The following is a 26,357-nucleotide window of genomic DNA, read 5'->3' on the forward strand; positions in this document are numbered from 1 at the left end:
TCAGGTGAATGGCTTACTGTTGTGTGAAAACAACAACAACAAAATCACTGTGATCTGTATATCCAGCTAGAAAAAAAAACTAATTTGATTGCATTCCACAATAAAGTACAGTGCAGTATACTGTTGGTGTAATGGTTGTGATTTACAAGTAGTTTGTCTTTCTGAACATGTGTTTACTTTTCATTATGTGAGGTGGTCCAGGAGGCTTACAAGAGATCCAGGAGAAAGACTAGAGAAGTGGTCTAATACCATGGCAGCTTACCAAAAAAATTACAAAAAAAAAAAGATTGTTATGACACACTGGGTTGTATACTAGACCACATGTTTCCACTAAATGTCACAATCTGATTTGTTAGATTAAGATGTTAAGAATGCTTTTAAGGTTAACAAACCATTGGTTTTAAAATGATTCAAATGTTAAATTTATATTCCTGTCAGGCTAAAGCCTCCTTGTGATCTAACATTTCATCATAGTACAGATGTAGAGGCTGTAACAGATAGACTGAGGACTGTAACAGATAGCCCCACAGCCTTGGCACTGCCCCGTCCATGTAGGGTCGGGCAAAGGGAAAGATGTGTGTTGTTTTGATGCTAAAGTGAAGTAGCTGTAAGGACACAAGGCTCTGTTCTATTTTAGTTGGCCACTCACCGTGGGCCAGGACACAATAAAATTTCTCCCTGTGTGTAACCACAGTCAGACACCCCTCACTCTTTTGGGCTTCCTTCAGCCACACAGGTATGTTACTTTGCTGTGCTTGGAATTTTTTTTCTTTAGAGAATATGTGAGAATATTTTTTTAATCTAGAAATAATGGAATTACATTAAGTGTTTACAAGTAATGCATTCATTTGCACATCAGTGCAAAGAAACTTATTCATATACTTCATGCAGATCTTTAATAATGCTGAATGAGATGTAATGATAAAGTTTATCATCTTTATGTTCAGTAAAGCTAACATTAACAGATCTATGTCATTAAAAAAGCCTTGCTACAGAAACAGCAACATCAAATTACAAAAGCAGGTCAATATGGAAATTTGGTTGCTCTGGGAAAGAAAGAGAACTCTGTGAAAAATGAATGTAAGCTGGCTGGAGCAGGACTCATCTATGTTCTAATTAAATGATTTAGGAAATGGACTGACTGTCCTGTACAGTAGTTAATGATGAATGAACAGGAGTGAGATCTGTCTTAAACACTGGTTTTAGGTTAGAGCTGTTCGACAGTGCAGATATAGGATATAGGATTAGATCCAGGACTGTCCCAGAGAAGAAAAATCAGTCGCTCAGTCAACAGCTGTAGCTCTGTTTTAACAGGGCACACAGATTCAGCAGCCATGTCCGAAGCGTGAGTATTTACATTAATGTTCATGTGTTTGATATATTATCATTTATGTCACATAACACAGTCTGACAGCTAACCTGTCTTTGCCTTCACTGTTTGTATCCTCTATTCCATCATCAACATCTGCAGTCCAGTAAGTCAGCTCTGTTTTCAGTACTTCTCTATAGTCCAAAAATTACCAGTCTGCTGATTATACAATGTCTACAAACACACGCGCGCACTCCCACACACATGCTCACACACACACACACATACACACACATCTACACACATCTAATGTCCTTTATTCTCTTTCAGAGGAAATCCAAGATCACTGCATCCCGCAGGTTGTTCCTGAAGGTATTTGCAGAGGTGGACAAAGTACACCTCCCCATTACTTGAGTCAAAGTATAGATATTCCTGGTCAGATATTATTCCAATACAAGTAAAAGTTGTTCAGTTAAATTTTTACTTGAGTAAAAATTAAAGTACTGGAGGACTTGCTTTTAAAAATACTTAAGTATTCTAAATGCACATACTTGCTGTAGAATAAAAGGCTGTGGAATATGCTACAAAGCCTATAGAAACACGGCTGAATCGAACGCTTCCTCTATAAAAGACAGTGTATAGCTTCAGTTAAACAGGCCGTAGGTTTACTCAGATGGGCCTTGCAAGGATAAACACGTCATAACGTTGCAGGCTAGGTTAATTTTACTTCCACTACATAGCATTGCCTGAAATGTGAAACAGCCGGATGACCCTCGTGACCCCCGTCCTCGTCCTCGTCTTACTGGGACCAGGTCCTGCGTGAATCTGCTGCCTTCGCGTGACCTTAATAATAGTACTGTGGTTATCTGACAAGATTAAAACATATATTTCTGAGAGGACTCTGTCAGTAACGTTAACCATTAGTATGCGTCAGCAGTGGATTCACACAGGACACGGTGTGATGTCCCAAATGGTTTCCAAGCTAAGTGGTTTCCGTACGTGTTCACACGCTGTGCTAACTGTATCAGTTGTGGTCTGCCTCTGTCACCAGATTCGTCACACATTCAGAAACATATTAATCGCGATTTTCAAGTCGCATCTCATATCTACTGCGGCGAATATGATTGTAAGTGAGCAGTGAGCACTACGTCACAGCCACCTACGAAAAAAGTTAGGCGAACGCATACGGGAAGCAGTTAGCTTGAAAACCAGCTGATTTAAAAAAAAAATCTCAAACATGGACTTAAGATATGGTCATGGGTGCTCTGGTGAGGCACCTTTTATTATCTTTATCTGCCATAGTAGTAGCCATCAGTACAACCGCCAAGTTCAGTTGTTTAATATGCAGCACGCACTTGACTGATGTTGGAATAGTTTACTGTTATTGGTTTTTCTCCTGTGACGAACACAATATGGCCTATCGCATTTTAGAAAAGAAAATTTATCCGCTGACTTCAAAGTTATGCTTCAAAGTAATGAGTAACGAGAACCTTCGTAGAGATGCAGTAGAGTGAAAAGTACAACATTTGTCTTTCAAATGTATTGTAGTAAAAGACATAAGTTTCCAAAAAATAAATAACACTCAAGTAAAGTTCAAATACTGGAAAAATGTACTTCGTTACTGTCCACCCCTGGGTATTTGTTAGCTTGTTTGTTGGTTGGTTGGTTGTGTTAAAAATGCACTCAGAAACATAACTTGCCTAAATGTGAAAGCAAATTAATGCATGCAACACATTCACACATAATCTGTTCATGACTCAGACCAAACTGCTAAAGAAGGCGAGTGCTATGCTGGTAACGGAGAAGGAGGAGAAAAAGAGAGAGAGAGAAACCACACTGAATGAGAGAGTCCCTCCACTCCAGCTATCTGGTCTGTCTGTGCAGGAGCTCCAGGTAAGTTACTGAGTTATGCAAATAATATGTACAACTACTGGCAAGTGCCCCATTATTCTGTCTCATATATGGCTCAATACCACTCGTCAGAACTATATGTATGTGTATGTGTCTATGTATATGTGTGTGTATGTATATTAGATTAGATTAGATTAAACTTTGTCACTGTGCAGAGTATGTATTTACATGTATTGTTTTTAAAAGTATACATATAAAAACAGTGACTTATGAAATCTTATATATTTATAGTCAACATAATCCGTGATATATCAATCATATCACAGTGTAATGTGCCTTAGATGGGTTTTGTGGAACTTGGCATGTTTTAGAGATGTTCAGATCTTCTCTGAAATGCTGTGTATTCCTAGGCACTGTGCAGAGAACTCCACCAAAAGATTGATGTGATTGATGAGGAAAGATATGACATAGAAGCGAAGGTGGCCAAGAATCAGAAAGAGGTACTGTCATATGTTTGGAGAATACTTTGATGGAGCATTTATGGGAAAGAAACAGTCCTCTTTCAGTTCAAAGACCTCAGTGGATATCGTAGGAGAATAGAAAAGCCCTGATCCAAATCTTATGTCCATAAAACTGAGAACTTACTGGACACTAACGCTTCACTTGATTACACAGATGAGATGAGCACTGCTTTATTTCTCTTACCTTAGTTAAGGCCCTGTTGAGTCTTTGTTAAGCGGCTGCGGAATTTTCGCTGTCCATAGATCGAAAATCTGTCACACAAGATCTTTGAGCTGAAGGGTAAGATGAAGAGACCTGCCCTGAAGAGGGTAAAGATCTCCGCCGATGCCATGCTGGGAGCTCTCCTGGGCTCCAGGATGAAGGAGTCTGTGGATTTCAAAGCCAACCTGAAGACAGTGAAGAAAGAGGAGGAAAAGGTGAGACACCCCATCTACTGATTAAACCCTTAAACTTACTGTTTCACCAAAAGGCTGTTTCACTCAATGCTATAGGGTCACTAAAAAGCTCACTAAAAAAAAAGAAAAGAGAAGACAGAAATAAGTTTTCTTTCATACATTCTGCCGCACAGAAGGAGGAGGTGACAGACTGGCGTAAGAACGTGGAGGCTATGTCTGGCATGGAGGGCAGGAAGAAGCTGTTTGATGCTGCTGGTCAATAAACAAAGTAAAATATGTTTTGTTTTGTTTTGTTTTCTACTGGAGTGAGTGCCTCAGCTGAAAATATGCAATACCAATACTTAATAATGACATACCTATTTTTTGTATTTTGGATTGCTTAGACGTATGTTCACCACTTTTTGTTAAACAACTAATGCGCTTCTTTCAGATGATCATCAATGAATTTTACTGGTCATCAGAGGCCAGTCATATCTGCGGAGGCATGGCCTGGTGAAAGAATGTTCTGTCCTACACCGTTTACCTTCCTCATTTCTGTCTGATGTATCTTCCAAATAATTTACCAGCACATCATCCCTGAAACTAGTCAAACCAGCGTGTGTTCTCCTGCAAACATGATGAATTTACTCTGTTTTACAGCTCATTTTCACTACAGTAATGGAGTCTTGAATTTTGATTCGTTTAATTTTAAACATATTTCAAAATTGTACAAACATACAAGTGAAAACATTTACATTACTTATTAGTAAATGTAATGGTAAACAACGCATTGTAATTAAAATATCCAGTCATGAATAAAGGACATGACAACATTTTGTCCAGAAGCTTTGATGGTTAATTGTTAGTGGTTAATTTGTAGTCAGCGTAGATGACTGTCACTGAAATAAATACTTAGCACTGGAAAACTCACAGTGGTGTCTTTGCCTCTATGCCTCAGTTGGAAACTCACAGTGGTGTCTCTGCATCTCTTCCTCAGTGGAAAACTCACAGTGGTGTCTCTGCCTCTCTTCCTCAGTGGAAAACTCACAGTAGTGTCTCTGCCTCTCTTCCTCAGTGGAAAACTCACAGTAGTGTCTCTGCCTCTCTTTTACAGTCTGTGACCAACTACATTGACCCATTGACTGATAGATCAATCGATTGATTGATTGATTGATGGATGGATGTAATTAGAGTTGAAAGATATACAAACTGGTAGCAGACAGAATATTTTAAACGTGTTTGTAAATTAGAACAAAGTGTTCAAGCATTTATCTGTGTCCTTTCCAAACACAGAGCCTATTACGTCAGTGTTAAAGGTCACACTGGTTCTCTGTGTCACTTGAAAGAGGAAAATATTCAGCAAAAAACAAAACAAAACAAACACTCAACATATAACATCCAGAGATGTCAGGTTACATTTAAATGCCGTCTTAATCTGGGAAATTTTGGTTAAAACTGCAAGAAGTTTACATCTACATGCACAGATAACAGGAATCATATATCAACTATGACATATTCCATATGTCACTTGTCATTTCAAAAGTATTTGAATTTAAACCGAGTTTTTCTGGTTTTCATTACTTGACATTGGAACATTAGAGCATACACAGAGCTGAGCGGCAGTTAAGTTAATGGTTTCCACTGATCCTTGTGCAAAGCCATTTTAAGTAAAGTGTCTTTTAATAAGTGTCCTATTGTTTCACAGCCACTGGCTCTAAAAATACAGCTGGGCCACAAACTGTGCTGTGATGCTTGACTCCCCTTTAGGGCTGAAATGCACAAAGCTCCCTGAGAATGGATTCTAGCCAGACCTACTCACATTTCATCAAGACGTGACTCCACCTGCTCAAAACCCTCTAAATAAACCCAGCATTGATTTACAGACCTGTGTTCTCAGCCAAACGCCATTATCCTAATGTGCTGAGAAATTAACTTCTTAATGCCATCAACTTTAATTAGTCTCGTTAACCTGAAAGGACGCTGTACAAATGTTTATTGTATGGGTTGTTTATTTACTCTACCATGTGTCTGTAAAGCCTATTTTTACATCCTTAGTTAACCTGCATCCTCTTATTTCATAATTCTTAACATAGTGTCCCTTCATTCGGTATCTCATTGTTAGCCTTTCAACCCTCCTATAATAAAACATAAGATATTATTGTTTGCCATGCACTGCGTCTCACAGCAATAGACCAAACGCTTTTCAGGACCCTGTGAAATATGTTGACAAGACTGAGGAATACTTATTACCTGCTGTAAACTCAAAATTTTAGCAAAGACACTAAATGTCAGAGAATGCCAACTCTAACTGCAAAGTGTAACAAAGCCAGTGCTATCATTCTCTGCACTGCTTTCTTCCCATTCTGCATCAGTCTACACATATTTTCTCCTTCTCCTGGCTTTGCTGGAGGTGCACAATCCAGCACCATTTGCTACCAAAGGGCGGCGTCTAGACCTCACTTGAGCACTAGATGTCCAAGTCCCATAAAAACTGTTTTATCACTGCACTTTCCTGCCTGAATCCTGATCAGATGCTACGTGGAACAGGAAATCGGAGCAGCAGACAGCCACTGGCCAAGCATCTATTTTAGTTAGCCATTCCCATGAGTGTTGTAAACTATAAATCTGAACTGTTTTGTTCAATCCTCCTGCAGCCCGTTCACTCTCTCTGTCTCTCTCTGTCTCTGCATTTTCTTCTTTTAACAGGTATGTCTTTGATAACCAGTCAAACTATACAGAGACATTAAAATCCGTAATACAGATAACAAAAACAATATCTTTTTTTGTTTAATGTTCTTTATTTACAGAATTTATGTATTAGTTAGAAATTAATTTTGTATGTCTTAAAGATGAGATATGTATTTAGCAAGGGCAGAATTGAGCTTATTTTATCAGAGATGAGCTTATTTTTTCTGGGCATCACTGTGTTTAATAATTATAAAAATATATTAAATATTGATGCTGATTGCTATTATAGTGCATAATGCCTGAAAAGTGGTTGCAGGTCAATCTTCATTTGCTTAGATGCCTCTCAGATTGGTGACGATACATAAAGATTTCCACCTATGCTGAAACTCTTGTCAGCTATGTGCAGAACTCGTACCAGCCTGCGGAGTGCTTTCCATAAACTGAACTAGACCAGAATGGACCTCGTTTTAGCTGTGACTGGACTATTGGAATTTACATAGAATTAACAGAGCATATGCTTTATATTTCTTCATGAGTTTGTGAGAATTTGACTTGACTTCGTGAGATGAAATGATGAAACTGGTAGAATAATAAAATGAAAACAGTCAGTGGCAGCTAATGTTTATAAAATCCTCTGCCTTAGTACAACAGAACTCAGTACTGCATTGCCATTTATTCACATTTCATTTCAAGTTCAAATTGTACTCTGCTTAGACAGACCCTTTTTTGTCTTATATAAAGCAAACTGGCCTCTTTTCTGACTATGCTTTAAGTCTGGTGTCTAAATGTTGCCATGCTTAAGAACATCATGCTAAATCATTTTAATGATGTGACAAGCCAATGCACTGCTCTAGTGCTTTTCAGATTCCAGAGCCTTAGGCAGCCTCGAGCACTTGCTAAAAGTTTGTGATTTCTTTCTAAGGCCAGCGGTGGTTGTTAAAAACAGAAATTCAACAAAATTATTTTACATTTCTTTCAGAACTTGCACTCTGATATAAACATGTCTGATGCGTGAGTATACCTGCTTTTAGTGCACAAATGTATCTACTAAAATAATGACTTTCCTGTGTTCATCTCATTTTTTTCTCTCCTGTTTTATCATCTACCCCTTCAACAGACCACCAGAAACTGGGGTGAGATGTTGTGATAAAACTGTAAATTGTTAATCTGTAAATTAATTCAAGATTGGAATGTCTACAGTATCATCATACCGCTTTATTGGGTTTAATTTGTTAGACACAACTGTCTTTTTATTTTGTTTGTTGTCTCTTAGAAAAAATCAAAGATTTCCTCAGGTCGGCGCCTGGGACTGAAGGTGAGAATAGTCTTGGGTAGGACACACGAGACATCAGAAAATCCTCTTTTCCATTTGTAGCATAAATGAATACTGATTTTTCAGCTGTTCCGTTAATGAATTCTTTCAGGGATTCTGTGCGTGACATGTGTAATACAAGGCTTCTTGTTGTACAAAATACATCACTCTGCTCATGTCTTTGTATTTACTATATGCTATTTGATAAAAGATATAAAAGTGGAGTATGGACATGAGTCAGTGATTAACTTCAGACAAACTGACTAATATCCATAAGGAACAGGAATACACCTGTACCACATAACTTGGTCTGGCTGGACAGGGTTTCCACAGTTCTCATAGTGGTTTACAGATGTGTTAACTTGGTGAAATAATATCTGACGTGCTGGCCCTCTGCAGATGAGAATGCTGTATACTGCCCAAGAGATGTTGATTGTTGAGAAAGAAGAGAAACAGAAAGAGAGAGATCTCACGTTAAGTGAGAGAGTCCCACCCCTCCAGCTGTCTGGTCTGTCAGTGCAGGAGCTCCAGGTAGAGTAAAAAAAACATACCATCGGTGGAATCATCCCTAAACCGACCATAGCATCATGACACACTTACAACGGCAGTCCAACGACAAGTCACAACAAGACTACAGTTTATTCCAGATGTAAAATTTAACATACAGGCCAATATAATCTGAGTTGACGACAGTTTGTCATCGTTCACCCCCCTGTTCCTCTAACAGGATTTGTGTCGGGACCTCCATCACAAAATCGATGTGGTTGATGAGGAGCGGTATGACATAGGAGTCAAAGTGGCAAAAAATGACAAAGAGGTGTGTTAAAAACAGCCAGGCTCCAGCTCTCATAGGGTTTATGTAAAAGTCATTTTAAAAACCTCTAAAGGAGTGTATCTCACATAGACTTAGTGTCACTGGATAAATCATGCCTGTATACTGGGTGAGTCATGCCTGTGTCACTGGTTGAATCAGGTCTGTGTATACTGGTTAATTCATGTCTGTGTATACTGGTTAAATCATGCCTGCGTGTATACTGAGCGGAAACACCACCTCCTCCCAGGAGCTCATACCAAACACTGGGCAGCTGGGCACACATGTACAGTATGTGAACAGCAGACAGTTTGTTGTGACAGATACAGGAGATGAGTCAGAAGATCTTTGAGTTGAAGAGTAAGCTGAAGAGACCAAACCTGAGGAGAGTGAAGCTGTCTGCTGAGGCCATGCTGAGCGTACTCCTGGGATCCAAACACACAACATCCATCGACTTCAAAGCCAACCTCAAGAGCGTTAAGAAAGAGGAAGAGAAGGTGTGCCTGTCCTCTCAAAACATCAGCATACAAAAATATATATATATAGTTTAACAGACCACTTAGATTCTTTTTTCTGACCTTTTACCCTCACCCCCTGACTACAGAAGGAGGAGGTGACAGACTGGCGTAAGAACGTGGAGGCTATGTCTGGTATGGAGGGCAGGAAGAAGCTGTTTGATGCTGCTGGTCAGTAAAGAGGTGAGTGTCACATTCACACAGACTGACTCAGCACTGTAACCACTGTAAAATATCTCTACATAAGAATAAAGTGGGGCAGCACGGTGGTGGAGTGGGTAGCGCTGTTCTCCCCGTGTCTGTGTGGGTTTCCTCCGGGAGCTTCGGTTTCCTCCCGCAGTCCAAAGACATGCAGGTTAGGTGAATTGGAGACACTAAATTGTCCCTAGGTATGAATGTGTGTGTGTGCCCTGCGATGGACTGGTGACCTTTTCAGGGTGTTTCCCTGCCTCTTGTCCAATGAACGCTGGGATAGGCTCCAGCATCCCATGCAACCCTAATCAAGATAAGCGGCGTTGAGAGGAGTGAACAATAAAGTCCATTCAACTTATCAGACACTATGCACTTAACAGACACTGTTTCCACTGAGATAACAAATTGTTTTAGTGTTCTCTCTCTAAAGGAAAAAACATCTTTCAGGTCACAGGCGAATGGAACAAGTTAAAGGAACACTTTCTTATCAGTGAAAAACTCACAGAACCAAGAGGACAGAACCTTCCAACCGCATACTGGAACAAAAAAAAAAAAAACAAATAAAAAAAAAAGAAAAAAACAGCAAGAATGTGACACAGTTTTACACTTCATGTTAGGTACTTTCATGGGAATTTTCTAATTTAATTCATTTTTAATAATAGTGAAATGCTATTATTAAATAGGATACTGGTATATGGTTTCATTGTAGTTAAGTAGTTGGTGATGCATGCAGTGGTCATGATTATGTAATATAAAGTGAAAATGTACTGATCTGTATATAACTGAGAGATGTATGGAAAGCCTGAATTAAAACACCTGACTGTGAATTCTGAATGGAGGATGTCTGTGCACTTTCTTTCACTGCCTGATGATGGCGCTCTATAACCACATACATGGTGGCGAAGAACCTTTAGTGTGGAGCTATGCTGCTGACAGTCATGGCCATGAAAAGGTCATAACTATACCATCAGTACCCACATAACCCACATGTCATAGAGTACATAACAACAGAGTACATTACAGCAGAGTGCATCACAACAGTTAGATGATTTTTGCCTGTCATTGTCATTTGACATTGTTCAACACACACTGTACACTTCCACAATTCATACTTTAAGGTACTTAAAGGAACTTAATATAAAGATGGTCTGGACACCTCTTTCAAGACAGGCATGTCTTTCTTTTTCTCTCTCATTGTTTCTTATATTGGACAGTTATTATGTTTGTTAATTTTGTATGGACAGTGTTTTGAGTTTTGAAATGTTAGAGGTGTTTTTCCCAATTAACTTTTCAAACATACTTAGATACTTTTTTAGATACTTTATTTATTTTGCCATGCAACAGTGTTGGTGGTAATTGTTTTGGTATAGCATGGTAGCTCAGTTCCAGTGCAAGCAGTAAGAGAGAAGCAAGCACACAGACACCATAGATCAGAACATTTATAAACATACTGTTATACATTTTAAATAATAATAATAATAATAATAACAATAAGTCCTGAAACCTGCTGTGGAATGGAATGCTTCAGTCACCTGTTGTGTGGAGAACAATGCTCAGTGTACCACACAGTCATGCTGAAGGACAGACATACTGCATAGTTTGAGATGTACGACATTTCAGAGCAAGAATGTTGCAGACAGAAATCTATTTTAGAGGGTCCCTCACGAGCACACGAGAAACTATATATCTGCAGTTTAGTCAAGCAGAGCCACATCAAACCCCTCTCGCCATCATTTGAAAGGTAAGATCGCATTTACTGAAGTACTGGTTCATGAAGTTGTCAATTATATGTCATGTCCGTATACATATTAAACAGAACAGAAAAAAAACGGCTCTGAACCATTAAAGGTGACAGCTTGGTCCAGTCAGCTGTGTATCATAAATAATGCCAAAAGTTATTACGAGGGAGCATTATCTTCCATTATAGTTTATTACCTAACAGTTTCTCAGACCTGTTCAACGATGTCAGAGCCATTAAAATATACATAAACTGAATGTATGGCAAATAGCTCACGGAAAACAGCTAAATTTCTATGGCAGCAATAAAGCTTAGCAATTAAATTATTTAAAAAAAAAGCTTTATCAAAAGCAGTAGCTAAATGTTCAGGGACACAGCTTATTTTGTGTAAATTTGTGACTACATGTGTAATTATGAAGGACATGCAAATGTTCCATCTGTTATAACTGCACAGTCATTGTACATTACGAGTATCAGAACAACTTCTTTGGACTTGACAATAATGTGTTTTCAGTGTTGTGCTGGCAGTTCTAAAGATTAAACTCAATTTCCCCAAAACTTAGATTTACAATATTACTTGGAATACTTTATTTAAAGATCAAGTGTTCAAAATACAAATGTCTATCAGTGTGACATCATATATACATGTTTATATAAAAAGGAAACACTTTACACAACAGGTTTGACCAGTAGGTTTTCTGCCATCAGTAACAGGACAAGATTACAGATATGTCTGAGTCAGTGTGAGTATTTTCACATTCCTCTGATCTTATCATGCACTCTTAGTATCATAACTGATACACATGGTTTTCTATATGTTCTCTCTCTCTCTCTCTCCCCTCTCTCTCTCTCTCTCACACACACACACACACTCTCTCTCTTTAATCGCCTCATCATCGAGCAGACCTGTGAGTGAGTTTCCTATTTTTGAGTGAAAAGTATTTCAGAATGAAAATGGTTTATATTTGACTGATGGCAGTCCCCACTTGTACATCTGTGTAGTTAACTTTTTGAGCCTGTATCAGTTTTACCAAAACGAACACTGCAGCAGTATCAGATACGTGCTAAACATTATTCTTATTTCATTTTCTCAGAATATAACTAACCTCATTACCTCTTGTTTTTCATCTAAGAGAAAGTCAAAGATTACTGCATCTCGGCGGCTATTCCTGAAGGTAGGTTAACAGTTTTATTATTATTATTATTATTATTATTATTATTATTATTATTATTATCTATTTATTGTTTGTAATGGGTCACATAAGGAAAGTGACCATGGATCTATACTTTTAGGTTTACTTCAAAACCCAGAAACTGTGTCTCATGCCTTTGGTCAGTGGTTCCCTTCCTAGCCCTTGTCAACCCTAAGAACAAGCTCTTGACCAGCTGATTTAGGTTTCACAGAGCAAGCATGAGGCATGTGCGGAATACCAAAGGACTGGCTTGGGAACCATTGTCTGTCTTGTTTGACTGTGCAGTACAGCACTGTCCACTGTGCTGTGGTGGAGTAAAGAATTATTTGGAATATTGTATTTTAGCTGTAAATGGGGCCATAACACCTCAGAGGGAAACAACACAATAAACATAGCAATAAAGAATAGAGAGCTGGTATAGAGATGGCAGGAAGGGTAGGAAGACTGTGAGATGCTGTGACAGCCACTGAAATATCTAAGGTTAAAAATGCGCCTGCCTGCAAAAGCAATTCATACTCTTTATCATACTGTACCACAGCATAAACTGCCTGCAAAACCATTCATACTCTTTATCACACTGTACCACAGCCTAAACTGCCTGCGAAAGCCATTCATACTCTTTACCATACTGTACCACAGACTAAACTGTTAAAGAAGGCAAGTGCTATGCTGGTGACAGAGAAGGAGCAGAAGAAGACAGAGCGAGAGCGAATACTAAATGAAAGAGTGCCTCCTCTAGAGCTGTCTGAGTTGTCCTTGCAAGACCTGCAGGTGCCTGTGCTTTTTCTTTACAGTGATGTCTGTAATATCTGTTAAAACTCAATAATGTTTCACGCCTTCATCTGATCACACTGTCTCACATTAATACTCTCGTCACAGAATCTGTGTAAAGAACTACACCGTAAAATCGATGTTGTGGATGAAGAACGCTATGATGTTGAGGCTAAAGTTGCTAAAAATGACAGGGAGGTAATTTGGACTCCACAAAAACTTTCCACACTAAAATTCATGTAACTTAAGATATAGTATAAAAATAGTTCACACAGATGCTCTCTAAACATTCACAGTCAAAGTGTTCCACAATTTAATCATGGAGCTGAGAAAATTACTCATTGATTTGTTTGTAGCTGGCAGACCTGAACCACAAAATCTTTGAACTGAAAGGGAAAATGAAGAGACCCAACCTGAAGAGAGTGAGGGTATCAGCAGATGCCATGCTGGGGGCTCTGCTGGGGGCCAAGCACAAGGAGTCCATTGACTTCAAGGCAAACCTTAAGACAGTCAAGAAGGAGGAAGAGAAGGTGAGAAAAAAACAATTACTGTGATCATTGTAGGTGTTTGTCTCTGCACACTGAAATATGTATAAAATGAATGTTAGTGTCCCTGTGAGGAAAAACCTCACAAAAATGGAAACGTGTTTTTCAAACAGTGTTTTTTATGTGGTTTATTCAAAAAAGTTATATTATTTTAAAATAAACTGGCAGTAGGAGAGGAGTAATTGTTTCCAGTTTCTTTAAATCAGTGAAACATTTCCATTGTTCTTTAAAATCCCCCCAGATATTTAGGCACATTTGTCGTCACAGCTATCAGATTATTTTGATTTTCTTTTTACAGTCTTTTCAGGACACCCTTCTCATAATGTCCCAATTTTTCAGAAGATGCTCATTTCCCTGAGTATAAACTGGGTTCACTTATTTAAAGTCCTTCAGCTATTGTGGAGTACTATTCTGATGAAACTGACATGAAACCCGATATCCTTTTCACAGAAAGAGGAGGTGACTGACTGGCGTAAAAATGTGGATGCCATGTCTGGCATGGAAGGCAGGAAGAAGATGTTTGCTGGGGCCTCTTAATTCCATAAATGTTCAGCCCTACTGTATAATGGCTGCAACATAAGGACAAATATTCTTTATACATACTAATAATCCTAAATGCCACTGGGATTGGTGTTTTACTGGATTATGTTCATAGAACATGTTCATTAGCCAGCAATATCCTTTTTTATTATTCCTGGTCAATACATAAAAAGTCTATAAGCATTAAGCATAAGCACTCTGATGTTCTTTGTAAAACTAAAATTGTAAGTGCTTCATGATCAAGTATGTTTTGCAATGTCTGGAATAATAAAAATGTTAAAAGCTGCTTGTGTTACATCAAGGTGTTTTGTCATGGTTGTTCTGTTAACTCGTCCAACTGAGTACACAGCCTGATGAATTAACAGGAAACAAAAAGTCCTGATGTTCATTTTTAGTCTGGGTGTATTCATGTTTCTCACGCAGAGTCAAACTAATTGAAGTCAGTCACAAACCACACCAAGACCTGGTCAAGTGGAAAAGATACCAGTTTGACTATATTACCCAGTAGCAAGGTGGTAGCGTCACTGTATCCAAAAATCAAGTAGCTGCTTGATTTTGAAAGCTTAAAGCTTAGCAATTTTGTTGCTAGATTTAGCAACTTTTCAGAGTACACTAGCAACTTTTTTTTCCAAAAAGCACACAGCAACAAATTTAGATACTTTTGAAAATTATTTGGAACTTTTAGCAACTTTTGAAAAGTGACTCAAACGCTAAAATTGCATGCCTCCCCCCCCCCTCTAAATGACACAAAAACTACTTTTTTTGTCACACGTATACCCAGTCACAACACAGTGCATTGTGAGTGACATCTGCAGTAGTGATGGCTTAGCTCATTAGCCAAGCAACAGCAGCAGCAGGAGCAGCATTCGACGAGACAAACTTAATTTTTTTGGTCAAATCATTTAAACACATTCAGTTCCGGAGCAGTTTAACGGCATTATCTAATGACGTTGGCACGCAACAACATCACAACGTCAATTAGTTACTTTTAGCAACAAATCAACCGGCCTGTGGCAACTTCCCTTGAAAATTAGTTGGCAACCCTGGCTTTTTATCAGTGAAACTGTTTTGACAGTCCAGCAGCGGGTTACATTCACAAATGCTACATCATTTGATTTTCCCAGACAATTTACATATTTTTAACAATCAAGTCGTGAGTTCTCTATCGGTTGGTGGACACTGGCACAAATGACTCATTAAAATGATTCGAAGTGCACACAAGTACTCACACTTTCAGTTAAATTCAGAATTCGCGTAGAATTTCTCATGCAGCTTGTGAAAAGTGTAGTGTGGGACGTTTTCTGACCCACGGGAAACGTGCTTCATGATACTTTTTTAAGACTTATAGTGTCGCGTGAATAAGCATCTCTTATTAGCAACACACACACACGCATGCATGTACAAACCTGGCTACTCTGTTTATTGTAATGCTACTCAAACCATGTTAACTGTTTTGTATTGCATCCCTATAGGGGTATTCTTACATTTGATCCAGAACCACGCCATAAAGACAAGTGTAATATAAAAAAATACCGGCGTTTGTATGCTTTGTAATAAACACGTATTAGAGCACATCGTTGACTGGCAGCCTATTACCAGTTTTAATTGCATCAGAGATAACATCAGTCATGACGTAGCTTCAGTGTAGCAAATTACTTTTGCCATGTACTGTGTTGTGCGTCTACGTTTTTCTGGACGAAATTACTGTGAGCTGAGCTATGGTTCCTCTTTTTTTTTTAGTTTAGCAGATAATTTAACACTCATTCGTCAAATGTCAAAAGTACCGCCTTATTTTGCTTGTACTCGCTTTCAATTGGATAAGTGGAAGCGTCAATACAAACGTGGGCGTGCGTCCTATTGATAGGATAGGATAGAATAGAATAGGAGAGGATAGCACTTCCTGTCAACAGACGTGCTTTAAACAGGGTATTTGAACGTTTCAAATAAGGTGAGAAACTTTCCTAAGATATAACCAAATCTTTATCTTTTGAAGATCTGAAGTTAGGGGAACATGTAAATTTCTAACGTTATTGAAAAATAGCTGAAGTGACTGCAGCATTAAACCTTAGATCCTGTTTTACGAGTGACATGTTAGCCATGGATTGCTAACTTTGTATCTGAGATGCTTTTGAATGTGAAGTTACGGGGCAGGTAAAGTTGCCTGCTAGATCATACTTATCTGCTGCAGTCTTCAGCATTTTCACATTAAACAAGTGATACTGATATTTCGTTTTCTTTGTCAGTACTGAAAATTTTTAGACGTTTTGTACACGAACGAACACCGTGCTGTCAGACCATTGGTCACTAGTTGACATTTACTTTATTACCCTTAACCTTTAGCTTTCAGTGTGGTCTCAGCTTTCTCAGCTCCATGATTAGAAAGCTGAGATGCATGCTGTATGCACGCAATAATCTATTACATTGATGTGTACTTTAAAATATTTTTAATAGCAAAGCGATTTCTCTCATCACGTCATTCAGTTCATCTTGATCATAAGAGGTGCAGTGTCTTCCAACACTCCGTGCTCCACGTCCTGGATGTCCAACCACAAACTCTTTCTGTTGAGGCATGGTGAGGGTGCCTGGAACAAAGAGAACCGGTTCTGTAGCTGGGTGGACCAGAAGTTGAGTGATAATGGGGTGTTGGAGGCCCAGGAGTGTGGCAGGCTGCTTAAGGAACACGGCTATGAGTTCGATAGAGTTTTCACCTCCATACTCAGCCGCTCTGTCCAGACAGCCTGGCTGGTTCTGGAGGCCATGGGCCAGGAGTGGGTTCCTGTGACAAAGTCCTGGAGGCTGAATGAAAGGCATTATGGGGCTTTGATCGGTCTGAACCGGGCCGAGATGGCTCAGAAGCATGGAGAGGAAAAGGTGAAGCTGTGGCGTCGGAGCTACGACATCACTCCACCCCCCATTGACGAGTCACACCCGTACTTCACCGAGATCTACAACGACCGCAGGTACAACACCTGTGATGTGCCAAAAGAACAGCTCCCACGCACAGAGAGTCTGAAGGAAGTACTGGACAGACTCCTGCCCTACTGGAATGAGGTCATAGTTCCAGAGATAAAGAATGGGAAAACTGTGCTGATCTCAGCCCATGGAAACAGCTGCAGGGCTTTGCTTAAGCACCTGGAAGGTAAATGGCGTTTGTAGGACAGAGCATTTTGTCACTGATTCTTTGCTTGCATGAGGTCCAGGTAGTTACAATTTAAGAGTTTAGGTCATATTTGTCATGGCAAATATCTGCTCAGTGATGGTAAAAACAGTATTGCATGCTAACAATGTGTAGTGTAGCTAACTGCTAAAACTCAACCCCAGAATACTTTCTGACATTATATTTTCCATATACGTTATAGAGGACCGCTTTCTCATTTTGTTTGCCTGAACATCATTACCATGTAGAGTTTGAGTCATAACCTCATTAAAAAGGTCACAGGCCTAAAAATTACCATGGGCATCTGCTACAAGTCCAGTCCTGAAATTTAAGCACACTTACTACCCTGCTACTGTACGTTACATAACGCATACAGCAGTGGGAGTGTGAAATGCAATGAGATACATACGTCATCCTTAAGCTTACAGTAATGATTTACAAGGTTTGTTTTTACATAATCTCAGATTGCCTATTTAAAGGCTTATTAATGGGAAAACAGAAAACCAGATAACCTATTAGGGCCAATAGAATCAGTAAGAACTCAGCGCTTCTGTTTAATTCACTGAACATTTTTTCATCTTTCAATAGGAATATCGGAGACAGAAATTGTCGGCGTGACTTTACCCACTGGAGTGCCGGTTTTACTGGAGATGGATGGGGGTTTGCGGCCAGTCAAACCCCGGCAGCTCCTAGGCGACCCGGCGAAAATTCAGGCCGCTATCAAAAAGGTGGAAGATCAAGGAAAGGTCAATGCATCAAACAAATAAGATGAAAAAAAGGAATAGTTTAGTTTATAGTGGGTCTTACCCAATAACAAAGAGGTTTTGTTTATCCCCATATAACAGTTACTGATCTAGTAACGGTGCATTAGTCAAGACACACGCTGGACTATCAGCCCACATCAAGGAGGACAGTTACAGGTGTCCTAGCTTTTTTCACATCAGTCTATGATAAAACTCTGAAAATAAGTTGAATACAAATATTTGGAATTTAAAAAATGCTACCTTATCTATTAGCAGGGCATACTATGACAAACACACAGTCTCAGATGGTTGCTAATACCTCATTCAGCACAGAGACAGACTAATGGTCTAGTCTTATAACACTCCTACATTTTCATTTAGTCCCTTCTCCCCCTATAAAGTCATGAAGTCATTTAAAAATGTTAAACATTACACTGAAAACTCCACCCTCTATCTTACAATGTGGTATTCAACGAAACACCATGACAAAAGGTGTAGAAATAAATTCTTTCTAAATTAATTTAAGTCCTATATTTACTTTTTATATTTATTTTAGAGATTTCCAGAAGCACATCAGCTGACAAGTAGATAAAAAACTTTTAAAACAATTCCTTTGGTCATTGATGACAGTACCATGATATTTCATGACCACTGAAGAAAACAGTGGACAATAATAAATAGAATAATAAATTAATGTTACTTAAATGTATGATAAATTTTAGCACCCCTTGAAAGAATTTCACTAAAAATGCACCGTGAGGTCTAGTTTGAGCATTTGGTTAATCTGTGCCTTTATGGTTTCCATTGTTCTTTAGTTTGAGTTGCTTCTCAGTGATCAATTGAAATGCAATCAATATTAGATGTTATGAGAAAAGCTGTTGTCTGTAGAATATTATATAGAATATAAAGTCACATATAAAATCCCTGATGAACATAAAACAGAAGTGACCTCAGCACTGGTGTGTCGATGAGTTCATTCCAGCTCTGTAAAATGAGACAGGTGAGTGTCTTCCCTTACACATGAACACACATCCTGCTTCATCAGGCACACCTACAGCTAATATCTGACATGGATTGTATTCACATTCTTGTTACCTGTATAAAATATTTCAGAGATTAGTACATTTTACCATATTTTAATTTTTTTTTAATGAAGTACAACATCTCCTAAACAGAGGTATCTAAATAATCTCATGTGAAGTTCTCTGCTCTGTATTAGTTTATTTGGTGACTATGGTGTGTAATGTACCTTACAGACTGATAGTGTCTGAAAACTAAACCTAAATTTAAAAGTGAGTAGAATTTATCCAATGGGTCAAGTTGCGTGTTACAGAATTACTCTGCCTTCAAACACCTTTCATATTTATGTATTATTTATTTCAGAATGGACAGATTATGTGTATAAGAATACTATAAAGCTATAATTTAATGTGATTGTAACGTAAGTCAGTGTGGTGTATAGTGAGCACAACCTGCCACATGCTGAAGTGTTTAACCAGGTTCTGTCTAAACCACCTTTAAAACCCATCCTGGGACTCTTTGCTTTTAGCCTGGCTTTGAAAAGTCCAGTGTGAGCTCATTGTTTTAGGGGTGTCAGGCACTAATGCTGTGCCAGTTTAAATGTGCTGACAGTGCAGCTATGGCGGTGGTTGGGTCTGCATTGTTTTGTCTGCTTTATGTTTTTTCCTTTGTTTTTTTTTAAAAATAATTTGTCTTTGTGACTGTAGAACACTTCTGTGAAGTGCAATAACTGTACTGTACTGTGTTGTGTTGTAAACATTAACTATGTCTGTTTACTTATGTCTGATCATGTGTGAAAGATGTATTGGTTTTGTTTGTATGGCTAATACAATGGTAACTCCATTTTGAAATATAAGGCCAGTCAGATGTGTAGAGATAAACTCAGCTCTACTCTTATTTGACTTTAAAGTGACTAAATTATTTGCCATTGAACTCCTGTGGACTGTGGTATCTTGTCCTGGTCACAGTGTTTCAGTGCTCAGCTCATGTGCAATGCCGTTTTGGCCAAATGTATTCCTGCTGTCCAGTCATTACAACCGTTTGGCATGCAGGGGAATATGGGAAATAAAATCTGTTAATATAAACTCTGTCCTCATCTTTTCTTTATATTTTAATCATCTACACAGCAGGAAAGCTATACCAGCAATAATGTCTGTTTTATAGCCTTTATGCAAAGAAATGCAGTTCACTTAAAAGATTCAAGTGCAGATGAAGGAAATGAAAGACCTGGGAACAGTGCATATATAGCTGTATTAGGTACAGGACAGCTGTCTGGTGAAGAAGATCATAGGGAGTGAGGTCAGGTGGGAAGAACGACTAGAGTGTGTCCAGGTTATCAGGTTTGATTGTACATGTCTTGTGTGTCTGACATAGCAGTGACTATATGACTGCACCTCAGTGATGTAGTAGCCCTTGAAAAGAAAATGCTTGACTTGGACAACAGCAGTGACATGAGCAGTGTCCGAGTCAGATATTACTGCACATGTATGAACACGATGTTACCAAGAAAAAAAAAACAGTAATGGAGTTTGAGTTATGCATCTTGGTCAGGATCCAGTTTGGGGGCTGGTGTGTTCAATGGGATCCTCGTGGGTTGTGGAGACACAGACGTCATCAGGAAAAACGACCCAATAAGAGAGAGTGTCCATGCATTCCTTTACTTATGTCCTTAAAGGCTACATAATGGAACCATACAAAACACCTCTCTGGATTTTACACTGAGAACACCCTGTGCAAAACTGAAACTCATTCATATCATCATACCTCTGCCCATTGTTATACGTGTAGTTTTATGATCATGGGTCTTATGCTCAGTTCAAATGGTTATGTTTATGAAGTTAATGAAGTGAAAACAGTCAAATCTCGGCCTTTAAGACGTTCACGTGCATTCTTGAAAGCAAATGGGCAGAATCTCAGTAATAAGCTGCATTATGACATCACAATATCTTATTATACTCTAGTTTTCCAGCATTGTGATATGTCGGCTATTATGCAGGCCTCAGAATGAATATTTGTTTTATAAACACATATTAAAGATCACGATTTTCTCACCAATCTGGAGTCTTAGGACACCTCATTTTACCTTTGTCTGTTGATACAGACATAATCACTCCTTATTGACTTCTGTCATTTATCTTTTCTCAACCTTTTCTCACACCTTGTTAAATGTGTACACATAACTCAAATTGGTCATCAAAATAAAACATGCAGCATGAAGGCTATTAAAATACAGGAGACTGGCCTTGGGAGTATCCTCTGCTTCCAAACTTCCGAACATGTCCTTTTTTGGTTGAGTTCCCCCCTGGCTGTGATCAGCGGCTGGCTGGAGGGCCTCAGATTGCTGCATTAACCTTCTGTGTGACTGCTGTTTATTCATGCTTTTCACTCTGCCCTGATTCCATTTAGATGACAAGGCGTGAAGCTGCCATGGTTTCAACTGTTATTTCATTTCATCAGCAGCCAGTACATCAAACAGAAACAGGATCAACAGCGTCTGAATATTGGGCACTATAATTATCAGTCATTCTAAGTGTTCACTATATTAAATGTATTACAGTAGTGTTATATGCATGGACTAACACCCTCCAGCTCACAGTATTAAAAAAAAAGTTAAAAAACAAAACAAAACAGTAATACTTAGAAGAGATTCAAAATATGAATACATCTCAGGACAACATTCTCCTTTATTGTAAACAACCAATGAAACCACCAGCAGTTACACAGTAAAGTGTTTGTGAAATTACATCATTTGGATGAGTGGTCCTTTGAGCCATGGTCAAATAGTCCAGTATAAACAGACTATATGTGAAAAAAGTCAGGAAGACTCATCTAATCAGTCACTCATTAGGATCTGATCTTATCAGTCCCCACAAAGATCATTTTATTCTCTGGCTCAAATCCATGCAGCACTCTTAATCTCACAATGCAATATATCTGCAGGTGTGGAACTGGTTTTGGTTTTGTGATATTTGCTATTTGATGTTAATGATGCTTTTTTCTTATTGCACTAGTGTTTTTCCTTGTCTGTTTCTAGCCCTATACTATAAAGAAGAAGAAAATATTTGAGGTTAAATCTACTACAGTTTAACTGTCTTAATGAGGTGAACTTCAATGTCTGTGGTACTGGAATGATGACAAAGATTTTCATATTGCATTTCTTTGCTTAGAGTCAAAGTAAAGCTGCTAGTACAGGAGACATGGAAACATTTACAGCATTTCCTGAGGCACTGATGTTTATATGAACACCACTTTTCTTAACTATGATTTCACAGTGCTAGAGTGAGTGTTCACACTGTTTGCCAAACAAGTCCCCGAGGTAATACCCTAGTCTCCTGCTCAGAAGACACTGGGATTCTCCAGGAGTCAGTATAAACTTCAACTGTAGCAATGACAAATACAGGTGAAAAAGCGTTAAATTCAGTCATGCTGTTCTCCCTAAATAAGTATAGCATTTTGGCCTCTCCACAAACAAACCTCTTTCAGATCAATGATGCTGCCCCAGGCTAGTCTTGGTGGACAGAGCAGGACAGCAGTGTGAAGCTAGACTTTTTCAATTCCTCAGAGGCATTCTCAAACGCTGCGGTCCAATCAACCTCCTACCGCCTGCCCTCTCCGATCTCTTACACCTGTAAAGGCACTGGTGCTGCGTCTGTGGCAAAGGTATGAATGGACAGTCTCTTATAGCAGCAGACAAACCCTGGAAGGAATGGAACTTCTGAACTATAATCACCGTTGGCCACTTCCACTGGTGCTGTCTTTTAGGATTTTGTCTCTCATCCACAGACTCCATGGCTCATTCACTATACTGAGCACAGGATCAGGGAGCACAAAAGAGCTTAATACTCTACATAGCCGCTGAAATCTGGGGAATACATAATAACAACTGGGTAACTCAAAAGGAAGTCATGCTCCTAACCTCATGGACAACACTAAAAAACTGCAAAGGCCGCTGATTGGTTGTGGTAGCAAAAGCGGGCAAAGAGTATTTGTTTGTTCCAAAAAGAATCTGGTGTGTGCAGTGAAGGCCTTTGTTTCTTTATAGCATGAACCTCCATTTGTCAGTGGACACTGCCAAAGTCTAGGGCAGCAAACAACCCCTCCTACTTAGTCCACCTATGGACTCCTTAATCCAGGGGAGAGGAAAATTGTCTTTATTGGCCTGTGTGTTCAGGTGCTGGTACTATGTTCAGAACCTTCAGGATCTGTCTTTCTGTCCTGGAGGACTATGTACTTGGAGAAGAATACAGCCTCCCCATACCAAGACCACAGCTGTCCCTCACTCCAACATTGGCCCTGCACACGATGGTCCACCACCATAACGGCCATCTCTCCTTTTCTAGATGTGTGATAAATAAACGGCCTTAGCATGACCTGTGATTTGGAGTTGACCCACACTGGCCTCTAGACTCTATTAGGCCACCCTTGGCCTATCTTAGAGTAGGTGTAGGTCTGTCTTGCCCTGGCTTCCACCAGGGCCTTCATTTTCTTCACTTCCTGCTCCATAGACTTTAACTCCTCATAGATATCCCAACACAGCCCTGATTCCTACTTCAGTGATCTTTAGGAATCCGACCGATGCACTGATTTTAAGTCGCTTTGGCTAAAAGCGTCTGCCAAATGCTAAATTGTAAATTGTAAATCTTTGTAACTCTACCTGCAATAGGCCTTCAACATTTTATTGTTAAACTCCATCATTGGCTTGTTATCTCAATGCAAAAATGAAATATGATTGGCCACAACACCTCTTCTTGTTGCTACTAACATCTGACAAAATATGATGTTCTAATCTAGGGCAGACACTCATCACTCATTGTACTCATCAACCAGTGACTGGCAAGAACAGTAGTATTCTCTTAAGGAAACTTCTGCCTGGCCACTCCGTTCTGCTAGTGACTTTGACATTTCTGTTTTAGCACTTGCTATCATGGGCTACCTATGGTACCACTGTTTTTTTTTTAGTCCCGCTGCTGCACTCAGTGAGAGGTCCTGTCTCAAACAGTTAGTTAAAAGTTCATTCCATATGGAACATCCTCAGCTTATACACTCATCATTAGCTCAGGTATCAGGTCTTCTTTGGACTTCTATATGGCTCCCAAATTAGTCCTTAATGTAAGTCCTTACATCAGTCTGCTCCAGTCAAAATGCAGCTGAGTTTAGCTGAGTGTGTGTAGTATCACTATCACTAGTTGTAACTGTAAATGTGTGTCTCCTTCAGATTGCAGAGATGGCAGTATAACACAGAGTGTGCCCACTCTGAGCCACAGACTAACTGCTGTTTAAACGCATGGGCAGACGGCTGTATTCACTATTCTCATCTCTGGTCGTGCGGTTACTTGAGAGAAGCACAGTGGTGGTCAGATTTATTGTAAAACTAAGGTTTGTGCGGTTGCCTCCCTGTTTGCTGATGCTCAAGCCTATGTTTAAAACGCCCTCAGAGAAGTATATCATGATGTAATTACAGTCTCCAGCAGCTCTCTAAATCTAAGGGCAAGTCCAGCAAATGTGCATGTGAAAACAGCTACAGAATGTGAGTGAATGCCTGCTACAGTCTCAGTTTTCATAACTCAGTATGATTGCATGAATGTGGCCATAGACATTATCTGGTTTTAACAGGTGCTGAACTTTAGTATACAGCAGAAGTTATCAGTGTTAATGAGTAAAACACATAGTGTGGCTTGACATATTGCCATAGAAAATTAAGATCACTGGCACACATCACTAAAGTGCATGTTTTCTAACATTAGCTAGAAAGCCTGTTTGACCAGTCAGCTCCCTGAAATCTCTAAAACCATTTTATCTTTCATTCATTCATTCTTTCATTATAGCAAGTTAGTTCTGTTCTAATCCAGCTGTATAAGTCCTCCAGCATCAGGCTGCAGTGATGGGTGAAGTAAATAGTTCTCGAGCTATGCCCAAAGATGCCCTTTGTCTTTGATTGTACATCACAATCAGTGATGATGGGAGCCACATACTAGATCCATCATTTAAAATGTTATACTCCATTAAGTTACGCATTCAATATAAATACATTATACATAACCTCTTATTATCATCATGGGTGGTCTACCTAAGTCCTGTTTCTGGAGGACAGTAGTGTCTCTACTTGAATTCTTGTCCTACTTGTGACCATAAAGGTAAACCCATCTGTTTACTTGTATAAATAACTGTCCCCAATAATAAAAAAGCAATTTAAAGCTATATGAGAATAAACTCACCTGGGTCCTATGCAAGCAATGCTTTATTTTTTTCAAAGGAAAGGTACATTTGCTCTCTTAGCAACAGTTGTGGAGTTTGTGTTATCGTCTCAAAAATATGTTTGACATGATTATATGAGTCACTGAGGCAGAAAATATCAAGAGATGTGGAAGACTAAATCTTACCCTGGTTTATTAACCATTAGATTAAACATTTTAACTGCTATATTTTTCCTAATATTATTGGAATAAACAACTTCGAAAAGTCAGCACGAATACTGATGAAATTTTGGCTCTCATGCCTAGATATTGTATTCTGACTTCTGGACAAGAGGACCAATGAACTTCTACTGGATCAAACCGGAGGAGGAGCTGCACAGTGTCTTGATTTAAACAGAGAGGAATTATGTTTATCTCATTTTATTAAAACACTCTTTGTCTTGGGTGCTCATAGAAAGTTCGAGACAAGAACTTGCTTTACATCACAGGTAAGATTCAGCTTGCATGCGCATTTTATCATTGGTCAGTGAACTGGCAGCACTGGGTTCCGATTGCGCTGAACACCCTGTTCACGTTAATATCTTGGCAGGAATTGAGATCTCATGCAAATTTAATCATACGATGTTTGTCGCTGCTAGCAAAATATATCTAACTTTCTAAAACAACTTGCATATAACCTGTATCTTTCTTAAGTGTGTCTGCTTTTCTTTTTTTAATTAATATCAATGTAGTAAATATACTGTTTTACGACAGCAGGCCTAATGTGATTAAATAGTGCCATTTCAAAGACGGACGCTTGTTACAGATATGATGGCATTTAGTGTACGACAATACAAAGTCCTTTCAGATGGTTAGGCGACAATAGTCGTTTAGCCTACTTCG

General features: G+C 39.0%; 4 protein-coding genes across 5 annotated transcripts; all 4 read left to right on the forward strand.

Annotated features, from left to right (window-relative positions):
* Positions 1-1,618: 1,618 nt before the first annotated feature.
* On the forward strand, positions 1,619-4,340 carry LOC115805899 (troponin I, slow skeletal muscle-like). The gene is made up of 5 exons (XM_030766601.1): positions 1,619-1,681; positions 3,071-3,202; positions 3,571-3,660; positions 3,925-4,098; positions 4,251-4,340. The coding sequence occupies exons 1-5, from the start codon at positions 1,619-1,621 to the stop codon at positions 4,338-4,340; spliced, it is 549 nt and encodes a 182-aa protein (XP_030622461.1).
* A 2,699-nt stretch (positions 4,341-7,039) lies between these two features.
* LOC115805900 (troponin I, slow skeletal muscle-like) lies at positions 7,040-9,561 on the forward strand. Its single transcript, XM_030766602.1, has 6 exons — positions 7,040-7,060; positions 8,018-8,059; positions 8,456-8,587; positions 8,784-8,873; positions 9,191-9,364; positions 9,472-9,561. Exons 1-6 carry the CDS (start codon positions 7,040-7,042, stop codon positions 9,559-9,561), a joined length of 549 nt encoding a protein of 182 aa, XP_030622462.1.
* Positions 9,562-10,445: 884 nt separating this feature from the next.
* Positions 10,446-14,358, forward strand: LOC115804773 (troponin I, slow skeletal muscle-like). The gene is made up of 6 exons (XM_030765268.1): positions 10,446-10,526; positions 12,446-12,487; positions 13,145-13,276; positions 13,385-13,474; positions 13,633-13,806; positions 14,272-14,358. Exons 1-6 carry the CDS (start codon positions 10,446-10,448, stop codon positions 14,356-14,358), a joined length of 606 nt encoding a protein of 201 aa, XP_030621128.1.
* A 1,899-nt stretch (positions 14,359-16,257) lies between these two features.
* bpgm (2,3-bisphosphoglycerate mutase) lies at positions 16,258-18,285 on the forward strand. Of its 2 annotated transcripts, none has more exons than XM_030766314.1 (3): positions 16,258-16,309; positions 16,813-17,500; positions 18,107-18,285. In XM_030766314.1, the coding sequence occupies exons 2-3, from the start codon at positions 16,900-16,902 to the stop codon at positions 18,283-18,285; spliced, it is 780 nt and encodes a 259-aa protein (XP_030622174.1). In that variant the 5' UTR covers positions 16,258-16,309; positions 16,813-16,899. The 2 variants fall into 2 exon arrangements, with proteins under 2 accessions (XP_030622174.1, XP_030622173.1); XM_030766313.1 differs by having other exon boundaries at positions 16,284-16,309; positions 16,843-17,500.
* The last annotated feature ends 8,072 nt before the right edge of the window (positions 18,286-26,357 follow it).

This window comes from Chanos chanos, chromosome 2, assembly GCF_902362185.1.
Source record: "Chanos chanos chromosome 2, fChaCha1.1, whole genome shotgun sequence".
NCBI classification, from domain to species: domain Eukaryota; kingdom Metazoa; phylum Chordata; class Actinopteri; order Gonorynchiformes; family Chanidae; genus Chanos; species Chanos chanos.

Excerpts from the sequence above, each read along its gene's own strand:
- LOC115805899 (XM_030766601.1), top strand. The coding sequence starts at position 1,619 with ATGTCCTTTATTCTCTTTCAGAGGAAATCCAAGATCACTGCATCCCGC. Across the intron at positions 1,682-3,070 it reads CCCGCAGGTTGTTCCTGAAG|ACCAAACTGCTAAAGAAGGC; the intron begins GTATTTGCAGAG and ends TTCATGACTCAG. Across the intron at positions 4,099-4,250 it reads TGAAGAAAGAGGAGGAAAAG|AAGGAGGAGGTGACAGACTG; the intron begins GTGAGACACCCC and ends TCTGCCGCACAG.
- LOC115805900 (XM_030766602.1), top strand. The coding sequence starts at position 7,040 with ATGCCTGAAAAGTGGTTGCAG. Across the intron at positions 8,588-8,783 it reads TGTCAGTGCAGGAGCTCCAG|GATTTGTGTCGGGACCTCCA; the intron begins GTAGAGTAAAAA and ends TTCCTCTAACAG. Across the intron at positions 8,874-9,190 it reads TGGCAAAAAATGACAAAGAG|ATACAGGAGATGAGTCAGAA; the intron begins GTGTGTTAAAAA and ends TTGTTGTGACAG.
- LOC115804773 (XM_030765268.1), top strand. The coding sequence starts at position 10,446 with ATGGCGCTCTATAACCACATACATGGTGGCGAAGAACCTTTAGTGTGG. Across the intron at positions 13,277-13,384 it reads TGTCCTTGCAAGACCTGCAG|AATCTGTGTAAAGAACTACA; the intron begins GTGCCTGTGCTT and ends CTCTCGTCACAG. Across the intron at positions 13,807-14,271 it reads TCAAGAAGGAGGAAGAGAAG|AAAGAGGAGGTGACTGACTG; the intron begins GTGAGAAAAAAA and ends TCCTTTTCACAG.
- bpgm (XM_030766314.1), top strand. The coding sequence starts at position 16,900 with ATGTCCAACCACAAACTCTTTCTGTTGAGGCATGGTGAGGGTGCCTGG. Across the intron at positions 17,501-18,106 it reads TTTGCTTAAGCACCTGGAAG|GAATATCGGAGACAGAAATT; the intron begins GTAAATGGCGTT and ends ATCTTTCAATAG.